The sequence below is a fragment of the Hyperolius riggenbachi genome, chromosome 1 (assembly GCF_040937935.1).
Source record: "Hyperolius riggenbachi isolate aHypRig1 chromosome 1, aHypRig1.pri, whole genome shotgun sequence".
Taxonomy (NCBI): Eukaryota; Metazoa; Chordata; class Amphibia; order Anura; family Hyperoliidae; genus Hyperolius; species Hyperolius riggenbachi.
In genome coordinates this window covers 591,354,389-591,374,650 of record NC_090646.1, presented here as the reverse complement: position 1 = coordinate 591,374,650, position 20,262 = coordinate 591,354,389, and the positions used below count along the sequence as shown (strand labels likewise).

Genomic DNA, 20,262 nt, shown 5'->3' with positions numbered 1-20,262 from the left:
CAGTGAGCCAGAACACATTAGAATAGGTTTAGGAACTTGTAGGATGGTAGAAAAAACGTTGTAATTTTTGTTACAGAGTCACTTTAAGGGGTCATCAAGTGGTTAAAGGACACATCCGAGGAATTAGAACAAAAAAAATCCACTTACCCAAGGTTTCAAACAGCCCCTGGCAGCCGATATGTCCCTCGCAGCAGCTCCGCTCCTAGCCGGTGTCCCGGGATCACCTCCGTTGGAGATGCCGACGTCACCAGGTCGGCATCTTCTGCGCCTGCCGCTTGTGATCGCTCTCACGTGGCCTGGAGCAGTCTGTGCTATTTCCTCCGACCTTCCCTTTAAGTCAGAGAAGAAAAATGATGTGAATGACATAAGCCACAATATGTCGCTATAGTAAGCAAGGGCAGTGTGCTCATCAGCACAGTCGTTATAAGACACACAAGGGCATTAGGCACTGGATTACAGTGTTCAATGCAGGAAGTGAATAGCAGGCATGGTTACATACCAATCTGCCAGGCAGATCGAGTAATACAATTATCTAATGGAAATATTTCACTTGTCAGTGCTTCCTCCAAGGCCAGGCAGAAGCACTGACTTGCACAAAGAGATTCTATACACACAATACAGTCATACAATAACATTTGTGAAGTGCCTTTCTCCCACAGGACACGAAGCGCGTAGAAAATCAATACATAGTTGCTAGGCGGACTGTATTGCAGATGAAATAGTCAGCTGTTCACAAATGCCAGACTAAACAGGTGGCTTTTCAGTTTGGACTTAAAGCAAATTTGAAGCAAAAATAAACTGATGAGATAATGAATTGAATGTGTAATATGGATAATTAATACAACACTAGTAGCAAAGAAAAGTCTCATATTTTTATTTTCAGTTATATATAGCTTTATAACATTGCATCAGACTTTCACAGTTGCATTTTAGAATCTACACTGTATTTTAAGCTATACGGCTCGGTTCCCAATTACTTCCGAATCACGTGTGGCCAGCAGGAGCAAAGCGTATAATGCCCGCAGTGCTGCGGCCGGAGCCCGGGGACAGATGTGCTTCCCGATAGGCTATATGGGGGAACGCACCCGCCTGCCCGGGACTATCACGGACTGCACAGAAGTGCGTCCCGCTTATTGTAACAGATCCTGCGGATCCACTGCAGCGTGGCAAGTGTGAATAGCGCCAATGTATTACGTAGGAGACGTTCACGCTCCGCTTAGCAATGAGCGGAATATGGACAAAAAAAGTCTGTTCTTCGCTCTAGTGGGAACACAACCTAAAACAATAATGACCATTTGAACATTCCTGCAGTTATCTCAAGCTGTCGCTCAATGTTTGAGTTTTACCAACTGTTAGAACAGCTCAGAGAAGCTCTTTTGCATAGATAACTCAAGTTTTTTAACTCTTCCTGTACTGGAAAACATGAGACTCTTTACTTTGCTACTAATGTTTTATTTATTATCTTTACTGCGCATGACTATTTTTCATTGGAAACAGCATCTAGGGTTACTTGTGAGAGGATGGTCTAAGTAATTGATGTGACCACATAATCCCCTCTGGTATTGTACAAATGTAAGTCGCACCTCTGTACGGGTAAATGGGCAGATTCATTCACCCGTATAGATGAAACAGGCTGTAATTTTTATTAATTGCCGGTTTTTATTTTTCAGGGAAGTGCAGTACATTGTGCTTCAGAACATAGCAACCATGTCTATACAGAGGAAGGTAATATATCCATTTTCAGTAAAGTAGATGGTATTTTAAACTGCATTGCACTAACTTGCTTTCTTTGTCATTTTTTAGGGTCTTTTTGAGCCATTTTTAAAGAGTTTCTACATTAGATCTACTGATCCAACTATGATTAAAACGCTAAAGGTGAGATAACATGCTAGCAGACCATGGTGCCTGGTGCTTGTAGATGCTTCATGCCTGCTTTTTTTCAGAGTAAGATGAGATGCCATATGAAGTTTGTGTATACAATTAAAGTGAACCAGAGACGAAGCACCCTCATGTATTTTACCATATATATCAGTGAGAACATTGGGGATTTTATCAGGGCTGTTAAGAAGCAAGCTAAACAGTGAAGAATGAAACAGAGAGCAGGGTAGGTGGTTTCTCTAATGTTCCCACTGATATATATGGTAAAATACATGAGGGTGCTTCGTCTCTGGTTCACTTTGCTACAGGATCCTCTACCCAATACACCATCCTTATCGTATAGTACAGCAACAAATACCATACTTTGTTTTAAATTGGCCAAGGTTATGTAGCTTTACTAGTTTTTGGGATTAAAGCAGACCCAAATAAAAAACTGATTATGCCTTGCAAAATACTCGACACCAAATTTTAGTATGAAATCCGGATTAGTATACAATCTAGTATACAATGTACAAAACTAGTTGTATACTGGAGCCAAACTCTCCCCCACCCTGCCAATCCTGGGTATCCTTTCACAAATCTGTTAATTTCGGCTCAGCACTTTGGGTGCCGCCGTAGGCCATGATTAGAATTATAGCTATAGTGGAGCTCAGTGACTAATTTGGGCGTGTGAGATAGCTGCGGCTCAAATTAGAGAAAAAAAGGTTATTCAACCTGCTTGCGATAGCCGAACCCCGAATTATGTATCCACCCTCCCTTCTCCAGTTGCGACAACTCAGACGGGGAATAGCTTTAACGTCACTGTTAATAGGATTAACGCTACCCTGGAGTTTGCCTGCAAGGTGAGCTGTCTTTCAGCTTCACCCTGCGCTGAAATTTGTCCACATCTATATCAAATGAACTTCAGTCCTGGGTATCCTGTTGAGGCAGGATTGTGTTGCATGCTGAGACAACTTCTACACAGCCTTACACAATTGCAAACAAAATTGCAGAAAAAAATTGTCTGTGCTTGTCTTTTTAAAGAAAGCCTGTAACGAAAAAAAACCTCCCCTGGGGGGGGGTGTTAGAATTTAAGTATGATATGCTTTAATTCCTAGGCCTCAGTTACTTTAACTGAGGTTAGTTAAAAAACTTGATTTACAGAGTCTCCCTTTAAGGAGCATTTCTAGAAGCGCTGAAGAACAGTGTGAATCGAACTGCACAAGGCCAGAGGGTTTTATCAGTTACGATGTACAGACATAGAGGCAGTCTTTTCTGTAAACATCGAGTGTTTTCATATTTCCTAAAGGTAAACAATAGCCAAGTACATCAAACAAATGTTCTTCTTAGAAGGGACGGGTCACTAAAAAATTGAATTTTCCAGGGCATGCGCAGTAAAGACTGTGCTCGTCATGATATCACGGGTTCTTATCAGCCAATAGCAGGCGATGAGTTATTGATCCGTCCCTGCTCAGATGATGTTACATTTAACTCTTCAGAGGTCAGTATAGGAAGAGCTGACATTGGCTCCCAAGGTACTTCTTCTGACTGATGACTTTATTCACTCCTTTTTCTACTTTCATTCTACATTATCTGTGTACTGTATATATGCCGAAATGCAATTTGCATAGATGTAACAAAGATAAGCCTGATCTAGTGATTAGAGATAAATAAAGTATGCATGGAACACATAAGATTCTACAGACAGTTTTGCTTTGCCAAGGTTAACCTGTAACGAAGTTATTGCTACTGAACACATCTGTATATTTGTTTTACAAATAAACTCTTGAACCTTTGACGACGTCTAAGAAGTTCTATCTCCTATGTGGTTTGCTGTGATGTGTCAAGTTATCACACTTCCTGTGATATGGTGCCGAACGAAGGCGTAGTGTTGTTGCCAATAGCAACCAACAAATATTTATTACAGGGGGTACTCACCTCGGGTGGGGGAAGCCTCCGGATCCTATTGAGGCTTCCAGGTCCTCGGTCCCACCGTGGCGGCGATAAAGCTCCCCGAACAGCGGGGATGTAAATATTTACCTTCCCAGCGCAGGCGCAGTATCGTCTCTCCGCTCGGAGATGGGCGGAAACAGCCGATCGCTGTGGGGCCGCTCTACTGCACAGGCGCAAGTCTCCTCCGCCTACGCAGTAGAGCGGACCCGACAGAGATTGGCTATTTTCGCCTATCTCCGTGCGGAGAGGGGGAAGAAGACCTTTGAGTAGAGAGGGAAGCCTCAATAGGATCCTGAGGCTTCCAACTCTTAAAGTGAGTATCTTACTTTGATCCCGAGCTTCGGTTCGGGATTGCTTTAATGGAGGAAGATCATTGAAGGGCTTGAAAAATACTGTCTGAATATTAACAAAGCCGTGTTTGTTTTCCAGCTTGAAATCATGACCAATTTGGCAACTGAAGCAAACATCTCTACTCTTCTCCGTGAATTCCAGGTTTGTATTTTATTTTTTCATGCAGACATGTTTTAGTGTTTCCAATCTGTAGATTTGCACTAACTGAACTAGCACAATGTACCGGGTCAGGCGAGACGGCCTGGAATCTTGCGTGTATGGAAGCACCCTGAAAACTAAAGATCCGGCTTGTGCTTTATAGAGTTTCAATGATATTTGGGGCTCTACATTGATTTGATCGGTAGTTTGGACCTGGGCTTGACAGTACATTACACGGCTGCTCAGTACAGCCTCATCTGCACTGTGACCTGTGTTGACACAAACTGCTCAGTAAGCATCGGCAAAGCTTAAAGAGGAACTCCGATGAAAATAATGTAGTAAAAAAAGTGCTTCATTTTTACAATAATTATGTATAAATGATTTAGTCAGTGTTTGCCCATTGTAAAATATTTTAAATCCCTGATTTATATTCTGACATTTATCACATGGTGACATTTTTACTACTGGCAAGTGATGTCGCTGCTGCTTGCTGTTTTGGCAGTTGGAAACAGCTGTAAACCGCTATTTCCAACAATGCAACAGGGTTCACAGACAGGAAGCTGCCAAGAGTACGTACTCAGAATTTCTTTGTGGGAGGGGTTTCACCACAATATCAACCATACAGCGCCCCCTGATGGTCTGTTTGTAAAAAGGAATAGATTTCTCATGTAAAAGGGGGGTATCCGCTACTGATTGGGATAAAGTTCAATTCTTGGTCGGATTTTCTCTTTAAGTAGTTTTAAAATAAAAAGTTGGATACTTTCCTATGAAGAGGGAAGCCTCTAGATGCTCTAGAGGCTTTCCCCATCCTCCTTGAGACCATTGCTGTTGCCAGTCACCCTCTGAAAATTTTTTGGGCCATGCACCTCTTTGTGCACTCTGCAGGAACAGCATGGCTACACAGTGGGGAGCAAAGCCAAGGGAATATATCCAACAAGCTCTTGTCGGATATGTGCATAGGAACCATGCGTGGCCATGGTAGGGTGAAAGAGGAGATGGGTAGCTTCTGGACAATCGTGAGGCTTCCTTCTACATAGGTAAGAAGGTAACTTTATTTGTCAACACTGTATTGGGTTCACTTTAAGGCCATCATTCATTATTAAATAAGGTAAACCATTTCCATTTACCTGATGTAAGTTGTTTTCCTGTTTGTCATCCTTACTGCTTGATACTAGATTAGGATTCAGCAGATATCTAATCTTCGATCAGATTGCCGACACAGCAACCTTTTTTGTGAGTGTTGGAGTACAACTCTATGGAAAATGTCCAATACGATAGTGTATGATGGCTTTTAAGCCCAATCTACACAATACGACTCTTTGTGGGATTCGATTACGATTCTATTTACGATCCGGTTAAATCTGACATGTCCGATTTATTCAGATCGTAAATAGAATCGTAATCGAATTGCACAAAAAATCATATCGTGTAGATGGGGCTTAAGTCTGCACAGGTCTTTTCATTCACTTACATTATTAACATAACTACAAAAGCTTCTGTTGACTCAAAAGGAAATCTACTTGGTTTTCACAGGCAACATTTTTTTTTTTTTAATGGGCTCATAACCTTGGCATAAATAGAAAATCCTCGGTACATGTATCTGTATATATACTGTACTCCTCTGTGTGCATATAGGCCTCAATTCATCAAGACTTATCGAATCAATAACCGACAGCTCAGTAAGATACCGAACTCGATAAGTTGATTTCAGGATTCATCAAAGTAATCTACAGCTGTTAGCGAGCATTCGGTAATCATTCAGTAACGATGCAATAAAACGGAAGAAAGTGCAATTCATGAAAGTGGGCGTGGTTTAGCGTTAAATTTAGAATTAGTTATTTCCTTCACTGCTCTGTCGTTATTCCTGTCAGATCGTTGCTGACAGAGAAGATTGAGCCATTTCAAGTAGGTTATGTATCAGCTGAGAGTGATTCAAAGGCGCAGAAGGGCAAGAATAAGGTCTAGAACTACATCAATTTGCAAGAGAATGGATTTATTTGCTATACCAGGACATCTGCATTTCTCTTGAATCATCTTGTAAGAGAACGCAGGCAGTGCCAGGGTTAAAGGGAACCAGAGACGAAGCACCCTTGTGTATTTTACCATATATGTCAGTAAGAACATTAGAGAAAACACCTACCCTGCTCTCTGTTTCATCCTCACTGCTAAAAGTGTCTGTTACCAGCTGTGATAAGAATCCCGGACAGAGCATTCAGTCTGGCTTTGCAGGGAATAATTATAGCTGAGTCCTTATATCAGAGCCTTAAGGGGGCATGCTTGGGCTTGAAAAGACACCAGAGAAGACACTCATCTATAATCTTTTCATAGCAAAGCTAGACTGAGTGCTCAGTCGGGGATTCTTATCAGAGGTGATAACAGTCAGATTAAACAGAGAACAATGAAACAAAGAGCAGATTAGGTGTTTACTGTCATGTTCCCACTGATTTATAAGAAGTGGGATCAGCGCATCACCAGGCCGCCTCTGAATGGCCTCAGCTCAGAGATGCGCTGAGCCCCCCCAGGAACTACGAACGCACCTTGAACCAAACAGAGGCTCTGCATATACACCAAAGAAAAACTAACAAGTGGGAGCAGCTGACCAACGTTAAATCAAACATAGCAAAGAAATGAACAGCGCTACTTAAAAACAGATGAATGCTTACCTGCAAAAAAGTGCAGACCCCACTCATGGGATACAAATACACAATGAGCACACATACAACCTGTCTACCACTTGGAGGATGTTAGTTTCCACTAACAGCTTGCAATGCAATTTGTTAGGTACTCGTCCCTCCCACTGTCGAAGAAGTCTTTCCTCCATGGGAGGGGACCTAACACTAACTAAAACCTACCTATGCATATGCATAGCCTGGGCGCGCTACCAGTAAAATTAAGAATTGCGCAGAAGAAGTGGGATCAGCGCATTCAGAGGCGGCCTGGTGATGCGCTGATCCCACTTCTTCTGCGCAATTCTTAATTTTACTGGTAGCGCGCCCAGGCTATGCATATGCATAGGTAGGTTTTAGTTAGTGTTAGGTCCCCTCCCATGGAGGAAAGACTTCTTCGACAGTGGGAGGGACGAGTACCTAACAAATTGCATTGCAAGCTGTTAGTGGAAACTAACATCCTCCAAGTGGTAGACAGGTTGTATGTGTGCTCATTGTGTATTTGTATCCCATGAGTGGGGTCTGCACTTTTTTGCAGGTAAGCATTCATCTGTTTTTAAGTAGCGCTGTTCATTTCTTTGCTATGTTTGATTTAACTTTGGTCAGCTGCTCCCACTTGTTAGTTTTTCTTTGGTGTATATGCAGAGCCTCTGTTTGGTTCAAGGTGCGTTCGTAGTTCCTGGGGGGGGCTCAGCGCATCTCTGAGCTGAGGCCATTCAGAGGCGGCCTGGTGATGCGCTGATCCCACTTCTTCTGCGCAATTCTTAATTTTACTGGTAGCACGCCCAGGCTATGCATATGCATAGGTAGGTTTTAGTTAGTGTTAGGTCCCCTCCCATGGAGGAAAGACTTCTTCGACAGTGGGAGGGACGAGTACCTAACAAATTGCATTGCAAGCTGTTAGTGGAAACTAACATCCTCCAAGTGGTAGACAGGTTGTATGTGTGCTCATTGTGTATTTGTATCCCATGAGTGGGGTCTGCACTTTTTTGCAGGTAAGCATTCATCTGTTTTTAAAGGGATACTGTAGGGGGGTCGGGGGAAAATGAGCTGAACTTACCCGGGGCTTCTAATGGTCCCCCGCAGACATCCTGTGTTGGCGCAGCCACTCACCGATGCTCCGGCCCCGCCTCCAGTTCACTTCTGGAATTTCTGACTTTAAAGTCAGAAAACCACTGCGCCTGCACGCCCGTGTCCTCGCTCCCGCTGATGTCACCAGGAGTGTACTGCGCAGACACAGACCATACTGGGCCTACGCTGTGTGCTCTTGATGACATCAGCGGGATCGAGGACACGGCAACGCAGGCGCAGTGGTTTTCAGACTTTAAAGTCTGAAATTCCAGAAGTGAACCGGAGGCGAGGCCGTAGCATCGGTGAGTGGCTGCGCCAACACAGGATGTCTGCGGGGGACCGTTAGAAGCCCCGGGTAAGTTCAACTCATTTTCCCCTAACCCCCCTACAGTATCCCTTTAAGTAGCGCTGTTCATTTCTTTGCTATCACTGATTTATAAGGTAAAATACAAGAGGGTGCTTCATCTCTGGTTCTCTTTAACTAAATTGCTAGCTGCACTACATTTTTTCAGAAAAGGCTCCTATCTAGCCGTAGCTGGTGAAATTGTGGCATTGTCCCAAGCCACTTCGAGAATCCTGGTCCAGGTTTTAAGCCCTAATTCGGAACGTTGCTAAAGGACTGCCTTTTTACCCACAATTTCAAGGGAATCTTATGGCCTTGTGTTAAATTACCGCTGTAAAATGGAAGTATCGACCCGTTACCGAATGGTTACCGCATTGTTATTGATTTCACACCAAATGCGGAAAAACCTTTATGAATGCAACTAGAAATCAGTAAACTTTGAATTCGGTAATTTAACGAACTGGAAAAAGTTATCGCAAAGACGATGAGTCGAGGCCATAGACTGTAATCATCTGTATGTACACTGCAGTGTGATTACCTGTGCTCTGCAAAGACATAGGTAAGCATGAGTCTTGTTCCAAAGCTAATTTAAGCTAATTGTTTCACAGACTCAAATGCTGGGAATACACTGTTCACGTTCGGTGTGCGTTTCGTCTCTCGATCGTTTTGCCGCTCGATTCTGCAGTCGATTCTCTAATCTTCCGCTCGTTTTTCTTATCTATTTCCATTCACTTCTATCAGAAATTGAGCGGCGATCGAAAAAGGGACATCAGACATGTCGAAAACTATCATTCCAACCATCTAATCACCTAAAAAACGAACCGTGTATTCCCAGCATTAAGCTATGTACCCTCGGCCAGATGGATCGGGGATCTCCGCCATCAAACAAACGTTCCCCTTTCCATCTGGCTGAATCTGCAAGTGTCGTTGGCGACTGTGGAAAAAAGTTATGCAATATCACAAAAAAAAATTGTCCGAAAAATCGCTTTGTGGGTATGTGGCTTAAAGGACATACGAGACAGGCTATGGTAGGAGCAGTACGCTCTTGGTGACATGGATATTGGTGCGCTTGCTGCAGGTGCATGTGCAGAAGACGCCAATCCTCCGTGGTCAGCAATCATGCAGAGCCTGCCGGCGGGAACAGAGAGAAGACCCGGGACTGCGGCGAGGGACAGAGTGACCACCAGGGGCTGGAAGAAGTCCCAGGTAAGTAAAGCTAGTTTATGTATTTTGCCTTGTATGTCCTTCAAGCCAAAGGGAAAGTGTCAAAGACGTTCCATTGAGGGCTCCCTGAATGCACAGTAAATACACAGTAAATACATTTCTGAATGGTTAAAGAGAACTTTTCTCATGAATTAGCTTTTCTTATTTTGCTTGAGAATATCTATAGAACAGCGAAAGTTTAACGGTGCATCTTGTCAGTTTCTACCTAAACATTGTGACTGTATGGCTCAAACTGCGTTCCCCATTTAGGGACACAGTGAGTCCTGCTGGGGATGAAGTAATTGCATTGCCTGACAGCAAATCAAGCAAGATGGGTCATGCCTGTGGTGATGAGTAGGATTGGTTGAGATTCAGAGCCTGATGAAGGCAGCAGGAGAATGAACCGTTATATGTTCAACCAAAGCCATCTTCCAGAAACCCACAGGTGCAATGTACAGCAAGAGCGGTCATTATTTGTTGCAGAAATAAAACCCTAGTTATAATTGGATGCCCTTTTAAAAATGAACTGCTGCTGAAATTGTTCTTTATAGTCACATACTGCTCTTTGTAGAACTACTTCATCTTACCGCTTAACACCCAGCATGTTTCTTTTTGGTGCTTGGGGATTTGAGTTTGCCACCAGCTTTGATTACAGCACCCAGATACTATATGGCTGAGACAGCATACAGAAGCTCACTCTGCTTCCAGAAGGTATTAAAGTGGACCCAAACCAAACATTTTTTTTAATTAAAAATATTTACAATACAATAACAGTTGTAAAGCGCTTTTCTCCCATAGGGCTGCCAGACTAAAGAGGTGGGTTTTCAGTTTAGACTTAAATGCTTCCAGGGATGGAGCTGTCCTGATTGGGTGTGGCAGTGAGTTCCAAAGTGTAGGGGCAGCATGACAAAAGGCTCTGTCTCCAAAGGTTTTGAGGTGGATTCTGGGGGTGACCATGGTGTTACGTCCTTTTGATCTAAGATTGTGGGGGGTGTGATGCAGTTGCAACAAGTCCTTCAGGTAGCCAGGGCCCATATTGTGCAAGGATTTGAATGCCAGTAAGCCAATCTTAAACAGAATTCTCCATTTTATCGGTAGCCAGTGGAGTGAGCGCAGGGTTGGCGTTATGTGGCAATGGCGGGGTTGGCTCGTTAACAGCCTTGCGGCGGCATTCTGTACTAATTAGTATATCCCAAAATCACTGCGCATGCTCATACCCTGTAAGATGAATCAAAAGGCGCACATAGTGCCCAGCATTGTCTTCAACAGACTACAATCTGCACCCTGTGCTGCACTCCTGGGGGTAGTGCCACCACCTCAAATAGGGATCAGAAAGTCGCTTTTCCCCCTTTGTGGGAGCACTCACTCACCAGAAGCGCGTCTTTCACCACTGCATATCAAGCCTCTCTCAGTCAGCCAAGGAGGAGCCCCTGAATGAGTTACGTTGTAACGAAACGCGTAGGGCGGAGTCGGAGGAGCGCGCTGACGTCACGACCAGGAAACAGGGAAGCCGGATGGTAATGTGCTGCTCCGTTTGTCCGCGGCTGGAGCGAGCACTATCTCTGTAACCTGGCGGTTTTACATTAAACTGGATCTGCTTTTACATCGTGGTCTTCTCCTTGGCTGACTGAGAGAGGCTTGATATGCAGTGGTGAAAGACGCGCTTCTGGTGAGTGCTCCCACAAAGGGGGAAAAGCTACTTTCTGATCCCTATTTGAGGTGGTGGCACTACCCCCAGGAGTGCAGCACAGGGTGCAGATTGTAGTCTGTTGAAGACAATGCTAGGCACTATGTGCGCCTTTTGATTTATCTTACAGGGTATGAGCATGCGCAGTGATTTTGGGATATACTGATTAAAGTGAAGTGACTTTTTCGTTGCTGCGATCCCCTGAGTGTGTGTATAGTATCTCCAGTGGAGCGCAGTGTATTCCTGAGGATTCTGTACTAATTGCAGGCGGCATTTAGTTGCACCACTCTGACACATACAAAGATAAATAAACACTCATTCAAACTTATGAGCATTTCAGTGCATGCTTTTCACCCTTCTCGTTTCATAACTAGGGTTATACTGGGGCAGCCATTAGCAATTCCTCCTTTGCTGGACACCACCTACTCCGCCAGTTTACCGGATTTTGTCCTGGAAATTTGAAAGGAAGGGAGGGGTTCCTCCAATAAATGTAAAATATTTTAAATTTGTTATCATGCAGCTGAAAAAAGGCTATTTATTATTAAATTTTAGAAAATATTTTATTTCTGAAATCTTGTATTTTTAATTTGGGTCCTCTTTAACTCTAGACCTTAAAGTGAAACTTCAGTCCCTCTGCATTTTTTTTTATTAAAAAAAAAAAAATTATAGATATGTTCCTTAAAAGCAGATCCGAGATGAAAAACTAACTATAACAAGTAACGTGTCTATATATCTTATCTAAAGTTTAGATAGTTTACACAGCAAATCTAGCTGCAAATAGCTTCAATAGAATATGATTATTTCTTCCTGTGATACAATGAGAGCAGCCATGTTGTTTGTAAACATTACACAAAGCAAGCTTATCTGCATCTTGAGCACTCAGCCTGTGAAAAAACCTAATCCCCCTCCTCCTCCCCTCTGCCTCTGAAATCTCTGGATAGTAATACCTCCCCCTCCTCCTGCCCAGACTGAGCTCCCATGAGAATGAAATGCTGTGGGCGAGGCTTGTTTAGTTTATAGGGAATTAGAGTATTAAAACAAAACCAAAAAAGTATTTGGTTTGAGGAATGCCCTATAAGCAATAGGAAAGGAACATAATTATGCAATGAGTAAAAGTTCATCTCTGATCCCCTTTAAGGCCTCGTTCAGACTATATGAGCTGCCATGTGCATTTTGCAGTGGCGTACACAGCCAGCAGTGGCCCCCTGTGAAAAATACCAATTGTGGACCCCTAACAGGCAGCTAAAAGTGAGTGGGGCCATAACTAAATTGGGTGTGGTTACACATTGCATATATTTGCCAATACAGTCTTTGGCAACCTTCCCTGAGGCCCAGAAATATTTCTTGATGCATACATGTAACATTTGCATTGTACAGGCTACTGAATAAAAGCAAAACTTAACCCCAATCCTGCATCAAGACAGTGCATGACATGACAGACTCTGTCTTTTATATTTGAAAGCACAACTGAGGTGAGAGGGATATGGAGGCTGACATATTTATTTTAAACAATGCACATTGCCCGGCTGTCCTGCTGATTCTCTGCCTCTAATACATTTAGCCATAGACCCTGAACAAGCATGCAAATCAGATGTTTCTGATTGAAGTGTGGAGCTGACTGGAGCAAATGCAAATGATTCTAGGCAAAAATGGTGCAATCTAGACTACCTGGCTGGAACCTAGTACAGAGGGTGAGCGAGCTAGGAGGCAGGAGGTGCACTGGGAACGGCAGTCGATTGTAAACATGGGGTGGTTCCAAGATTAATTTTTTTTTCAGGTGCAATGCAAGTGCGTAGCGCGCCGCAGCAAAAAATTGGCTTGTCCGTGCACTGGAAGGTGGGCACGGTAATGATGGGTCATGAGCAGGGCCAAATGTACATGAACTTGGCAACAGTAATTCATTGTCAGTGGACATCAACAGGAAACTTTGAATGAAGCCCCCTCTCCTAATAAAAAAATGATGTCCTACTTACTATACATCTAGCAGAGATTAGATTGTACGCTCCTCTGAGGACAGTCAGTGACATGACTATGTACTCTGTAAAGTGCTGCAGAATATGTCAGTGCTATATAAATACAGAACCATAATAATATGGTAGGACATTAGACTATGACTATGGTAGGATTAGATTGTGAGCTCCTCTGAGGACAGTCAGTGACATGACTATGTACTCTATATAGCACTGACATCTTCTGCAGCACTTTACAGAGTACATAGTCATGTCACTGACTGTCCTCAGAGGAGCTCACAATCTAATCCTACCATAGTCATAGTCTAATGTCCTACCATATTATTATGGTTCTGTATTTATATAGCACTGACATCTTCTGCAGCACTTTACAAATACATAATAATAATATGGTAGGGCTATTAGACTATGACTATGGTAGGATTAGATTGTGAGCTCCTCTGAGCACAGTCTGTGACATGACTATTTACTCTGTAATGTGCTGCAGAAGATGTCAGGGCTATATAAATACATAATGATAATATGGTAGGACATTAGACTATGATAGGATTAGATTGTGAGCTCCTCCGAGGACAGTCAGTGACATGACTATGTACTCTGTAAAGTGCTGTAGAAGATGTCAGTGCTTACCTATAACGACTGACCATGGTGCTTGCTTGCTTGATCGCTTCGGGTCAATGTCCTCTGGTCTGTCCACGCGCCTGAACACTTAAGGTGGGTGGGCTAAACAAGTGCCAGGTAGGGAGGGTGGCTGAATGATTACCTGGTGGGGGGTGTACAAATAGCCTGGTGGTAGTGAGAGGGTGGGCAGATAGCCTGGTGAGCATGGCAGATAAGATAGATAGCCTGAGGGGGGGGGGGGGGGGGTAGGAGGGGGGGCAGATAGATAGCCGGGTGGCACGGTGGGCAGATAGATAGCCGTTTGTACAGATAGATAGCCGTTTGTACAGATAGATAGCCGTTTGTACAGATAGATAGCCGGGTGGGCAGATAGATAGCCGGGTGGGCAGATAGATAGCCGGGTGGCAGGGTGGGCAGATAGCCAGGTGAGAGGGTAGGCAGATAGCTGGGTGGGCAGATAGATAGCCAGGTGGGCAAACAGATAGCCGGGTGGTAGGGTAGGCAGATAAATAGCCGGGTGGGCAGATAGGTAGCATCAGATAGCCGGGTGGGAGGGTGGCCAGATAAGTAGCTGGTTGGTAGGGTAGGCAGATAGGTAGCCAGGTGGGCAGATAGGTAGCCGACTGGGAGGGTAGGCAGATAGGTAGCTGGGTGTCAGGGTGGGTAGATAGGTAGCCGGGTTGTCAGATAGGTAGCCGGGTTGTCAGATAGGTAGCCGGGTTGGCAAATAGGTAGCCGGGTTGGCAGGGTAGGCAGATGGGTAGCCCGGGTGGCAGGGTAGGCAGATGGGTAGCCCGGGTGGCAGGGTAGGCAGATGGGTAGCCCGGGTGGCAGGGTAGGCAGATGGGTAGCCCGGGTGGCAGGGTAGGCAGATAGGTAGCTGGGTGGCAGGGTAGGCAGATAGGTAGCTGGGTGGCAGGGTAGGCAGATAGGTAGCTGGGTGGCAGGGTAGGCAGATAGGTGGCAGGGTGGGCAGATAGGTGGCTGGGTGGTCAGATAGGTGGCTGGGTGGTCATATAGGTAGCTGGGTGGTCAGATAGGTAGCCGGGTGGTCAGATAGGTGGCATGGTAGGCAGATAGGTAGCTGGTTGGCAGGGTAGGCAGATAGGTAGCCAGGTGGCAGGGTGGTCAGATAGGTAGTAGGGTGGTCAGATAGGTAGTAGGGTGGTCAGATAGGTAGTAGGGTGGTCAGATAGGTAGTAGGGTGGTCAAATAGGTAGCTGGGTGGTCAGATAGGTAGCTGGGTGGTCAGATAGGTAGCTGGGTGGTCAGATAGGTAGCCGGGTGGTCAGATAGGTAGCCGGGTGGTCAGATAGGTGGCATGGTAGGCAGATAGGTAGCCGGTTGGCAGGGTGGGCAGATAGGTGGCAGGGTGGGCAGATACAGTGGGTTGCAAAAGTATTCGCCCCCCTTTAAGTTTTCCACATTTTGTCACATTACTGCCACAAACATGCATCAATTTTATTAGAATTCCATGTGAAAGACCTATACACAGTGGTGTACATGTGAGAAGTGGATCGAAAATCATACATCATTCCAAACATTTTTTACAAATAACTGCAAAGTGGGGTGTGCGTAATTATTCGGCCCCCTGAGTCAATACTTTGTAGAACCACCTTTTGCTGCAATTACAGCTGCCAGTCTTTTAGGGTATGTCACTAGCAGCTTTGCACATCTAGAGACTGAAATCCGTGCCCATTCTTCTTTACAAAACAGCTCCAGCTCAGTCAGATTAGATGGACAGCATTTGTGAACAGCAGTTTTCAGATCTTGCCAAAGATTCTCGTTTGGCTTTAGACCTGGACTTTGACTAGGCCATTCTAACACATGGATATGTTTTGTTTTAAACCATTCCATTGTTGCCCTGGCTTTATGTTTAGGGTTGTTGTCCTGCTGGAAGGTGAACCTCCACCCCAGTCCCCCCCCCCCCCCCGAGTATGATGCTGCCACCACCATATTTGACAGTGGGGCTGGTGTGTTCAGAGTGATGTGCAGTGTTAGTTTTCCGCCACACATAGCGTTTTGCATTTTGGCCAAAAAGTTCCGTTTTTGTCTCATCTGACCAGAGCACCTTCTTCCACATGATTGCTGTTTCCCCCACATGGCTTGTGGCAAAGTGCAAACGGGACTTCTTATGCTTTCTGTTAACAATGCCTTTCTTCTTGCCACTCTTCCATAAAGGCCAACTTTGTACAGTGCATGAATAATAGTTGTCCTATGGACAGAGTCTCCCACTTGAGCTGAAGATCTCTGCAGCTCGTCCAGAGTCACCATGGGCCTCTTGACTGCATTTCTGATCAGCGCTCTCCTTGTTCGGCCTGTGAGTTTAGGTGGATGGCCTTGTCTTGGTAGGTTTACAGTTGTGCCATACTCCTTCCATTTCTGAATGATCGCTTGAACAGTTCTCTGTGGGATGTTCATGGCTTTGGAAATCTTTTTGTAGCCCAAGCCTGCTTTAAATTTCTCAATAACTTGATCCCTGACCTGTCTTGTGTGTTCTTTGGACTTCACGGTGTTGTTGCTCCCAATATTCTCTTAGACAACCTCTGAGGCCCTCACAGAGCAGCTGTATTTGTACTGACAGATTACACACAGGTGCACTCTACTTAGTCATTAGCACTCATCAGGCAATGTCTATAGGCAACTGACTGCACTCAGATCAAAGGGGGCCAAATAATTATGCACACACCACTTTGCAGTTATTTATTTGTAAAAAAAAGGTTTGGAATCATGTATGATTTTCGTTCCACTTCTCATGTGTACACCACTTTGTGTTGCTCTTTCATGTGGAATTCCAACAAAATTGATTCATGTTTGTGGCAGTAATATGACAAATTGTGGAAAACTTCAAGGGGGCCGAATACTTTTGCAAGCCACTGTAGGTAGCCAGGTGGCAGGGTGGGCAGATAGGTAGCCGAGTGGCAGGGTGGGCAGATAGGTAGCTGGGTGGGCAGATAGGTAGCTGAGTGGCAGGGTGGGCAGATAGGTAGCTGAGTGGCAGGGTGGGCAGATAGGTAGGCGAGTGGCAGGGTGGGCAGATAGGTAGCCGGGTGGGCAGTTAGGTAGCCAGGCGGCAGGGTGAGCAGTTAGGTAGCCAGGCGGTAGGGTGGGCAGTTAGGTAGCCGGGTGGCAGGGTGGGTAGATAGGTAGCCGGGTGGGCAGTTGGGTAGCTGGGTGGGAGGGTAGGCAGTTGGGTAGCTTAGTGGGGGTCCCGACTCCTATCCTCCCTGCCTCACCTGGGGGCCCAGAAAAGAATAGTAGAAATAAAACTCCAAATATTTACTGTTTTTTTTTTTGTTTTGTTTTTTTTTAAATAAGGGATGCCTATAAATATACTTTTCATAGGTTGCTACATAATAACCCCCAACCCCCCCCCCCCCCCCCCCAAAAAAAAAAAAAATCTTCCAAAGACTTATGTAAGACAATTAAAAACTACTACTATTACTTATTTACAGCATGCTTGCTGCTGAAATACCTCATGTTTTACCTCACTTTATGCATTTACCTCATGTTTTACCTCATGTTCGGAAATGGAGAAAGAGCTTTCAGAATTGCTAGAAAAAGAGAAAAATACCCAATGAGGTATTTTACCTACAAAAAAATATTTACATCACCTAGCTACCAGAATTGAGGCCATCTGGTACACACTATGCGATTTCTCGTCAGGTAGATGAGTGGAATAGATAATTTCCAACAGGTCCAATCTGATTTCCGATCGGTTTTCTGATCGATTTTGTATAGAAGTGAAGGGAAAATCGGATAGCAGATTGGATCTGTTGTAAATTATCTATTCAATCCATCTGTCTGATGGGAAATTGCATGGTGTGTTTCAGGCATTACTTGTGAGTACCCAGGTGTTTTGTTATTAACATTAATTATACTGCTTCCCCTTTGTCTTTCGAGTATCTACTCCAGGACACTTCTCTCCACAGAAATCCGGTATTTTGTTTTTTCTGATTAGGCACAATAGGCATGTGCCTACAGCAACAGCTAAAAACATGCCAGAAGAGGATAAATACTGCGCTCCACAGACACCAACACTTAACACAGTAGGGGATCGCAGTCAGAAGAAAGAGTCGCCCCACTCTTCATATACCATAAAATACACAAAATGGCTGCGCTTCCAGTAGTCCAGGTCACTTTCAGTAAAATGAACAGTACCCAACTATAAATAAAACATGATGTGCCACCACCGGACAGACACAGGATCACGCTGACGTTCTTATCGAGAGACGGCAAGCTTCCAGTGGATGCACTACCCTGAGTTCCGCGGCCAGGGTTGTCCTTGTCTGAAGTGCTATCACCTTGAGATATAATAAAGTTTGCTTTATGTGGACCCCGCTGCCTGCCTGGAAGTCTATACAGATGTGATATATGATACGCAGTGTGCAAGAGTCATTCCGGTGAGTGGATTCTCGAGGGGGGACCATTGTCCTGTGTCTGTCCGATGGTGGCACATCCCAGGAGAGTGCAACACGTGGTGCTCTTTGTGTGTTTAAACTACAGTACTGGGCACTATGTGCGCTTTGTTTTATTTTAAGGGTACTGTCCATTTTACTGAAAGTGACCTGGATTACTGGAAGCGCAGCCATTTTGTGTATTTTACAGCAACAGCTAGAGATACCACTGGTGGGGACGGAATTGGGTATTTGTGTTCATGCAGGTTAAGTGTTTGAACAGTCATGATAAAATAAAAAAAATCACCTAGAATGCAAATTTCCATTGACCCACGAAGATTATTTAATTGACCCAATCAAGGCCATCAGCTGACAATCATTTAACAGGGAGCTAGTTAAAGCAAACATGATAATTTATTGTATGTGTAGTACTTATGGTAAATAGAACATTAGTGATAGAGAATAAAATCTGATATTATTTTCAGTTTAATGGCTTAATTGTTAAGATTGTATTCTAAACCACAACCATAACAGTCTGATGTCAAATCTGATTGATACAGCTGCAAAACCAAGAGGAGTAATAACCTTTTGGAACTGTCCAGTACTACAAAATGTTATCAGCAGGGTTTTCTTAGCCTGATAAAAGGGTTTGGGGTTCTGTTTACTTTTTAGAAAACCGTCATGTAATCGACAGGCTGTGCAACAGTTAATTTACATCAGTCCTATGTAAATACAAGAATTGTGCCTCAGGATGCTAAAATGTATTCCGTCTTTGTGCAGCTCATTGCATATGCAAGACGATGTGCATTTTGGGTCATTGTTGCAAAGAAGTAAAATCTAATAATGCCTAACTTCATATCACAGCTGCTAGGAAATGGAAGTTTTTTTTCCTTTTCTTTTTTTTTTTTTTTTTGCAGAGTTGTTTATGTATCATTGATTACATAATATCAGGGCTTTAAAAAAAAGAACAAAAGTTGAGTTCCTCTTTCAACACACCTGATGATTGGTATCTGGTAGAGGGCTTTTTATATAGCAGGCAGAGGTCCGTCTGAAACTCTGGCCTAATAGGAAGCTCTGATATGAGAATTTGCCCCTGAGAGCATTTGATGTGCCCTGTACAGAATCCATTGTCTGTGTAAAAGGACACTAGTGAAATATAAAAATATTTCACTTTATTACATGCCTATTCATTGCCGGCGCCTTGGCACTCAATGGACATTTCTTTATACATCTTTTTTTATCCTTCGTCCATAAAACACCTTGGGGATCTGAAATTGGGTTTTCATAAAGTTACTTGCTTTAATTTTTCACTAGTGTGTCCTTACAGGGAGGCTATGAACTGTTTGGAGACTAGTAAGGAGAATGTACTGCTTGTCCAAGATATATAGCGTGGTCATTGTTATTCCTGGCCTTCATTTGGTTTTACAGCATAATAATTTTTTTTTTTTTTTTTAATTTTTTTTTAAATCCTCGAGTTTCAAAGGTTGACTTGCTGGATGTAGGCAGATTAGTTATCACTCTCGACCCAGGTTTGTGGGATTGATGGACTTGCCTGCATTGTAATGGTAAACATTTGGTTATAGGCCCCATTCACACTGGGGCATTTTCAGCTCATTTTCAGCATCGCTGTAAATCACTTGTGCTTGAAAAAGCAATATGGCTACCAAAGTCTATGGTAGTGATCACACTGTAGCGATTTGCGATTTCCAAAATCACAAAGACGCTGCATGTTTGATTTTTGGAGTGATTCATAGCAATTTGTGTTTCAATGTTAAGTATCAAACACAAACTATTTAACCAATTAAAATATCAATCACTTTTATATTCAGTGAAAAACGCCAGAAAATCGCTTTTATTTTGCTTTGTAAAATGCTAGAAAATCACTCAGCGATTACGTTCTGTGATTTCCAATGTAAATGGGCCCATAGAGATTTTCTACCATATATATGTGTAAGAGATTTCTTTAACCTTATTCAAGAACTGGTGCAAGTACAGTAACCCATAG

The 20,262-nt window shown here is 43.8% G+C and overlaps 1 protein-coding gene across 2 annotated transcripts in view; it reads left to right on the top strand.

The window, feature by feature from the left end:
- AP3B1 (adaptor related protein complex 3 subunit beta 1) overlaps positions 1 to 20,262 on the top strand; it is a 348,388-nt gene that overhangs the window by 141,933 nt on the left and 186,193 nt on the right. For both annotated transcript variants that reach the window (XM_068249086.1, XM_068249076.1), the window contains exons 10-12: positions 1,671 to 1,725; positions 1,804 to 1,875; positions 4,240 to 4,302. In XM_068249086.1, coding sequence (XP_068105187.1) covers positions 1,671 to 1,725; positions 1,804 to 1,875; positions 4,240 to 4,302 — 190 coding nt within the window. The remainder of the gene's footprint in view (positions 1 to 1,670; positions 1,726 to 1,803; positions 1,876 to 4,239; positions 4,303 to 20,262) is intronic.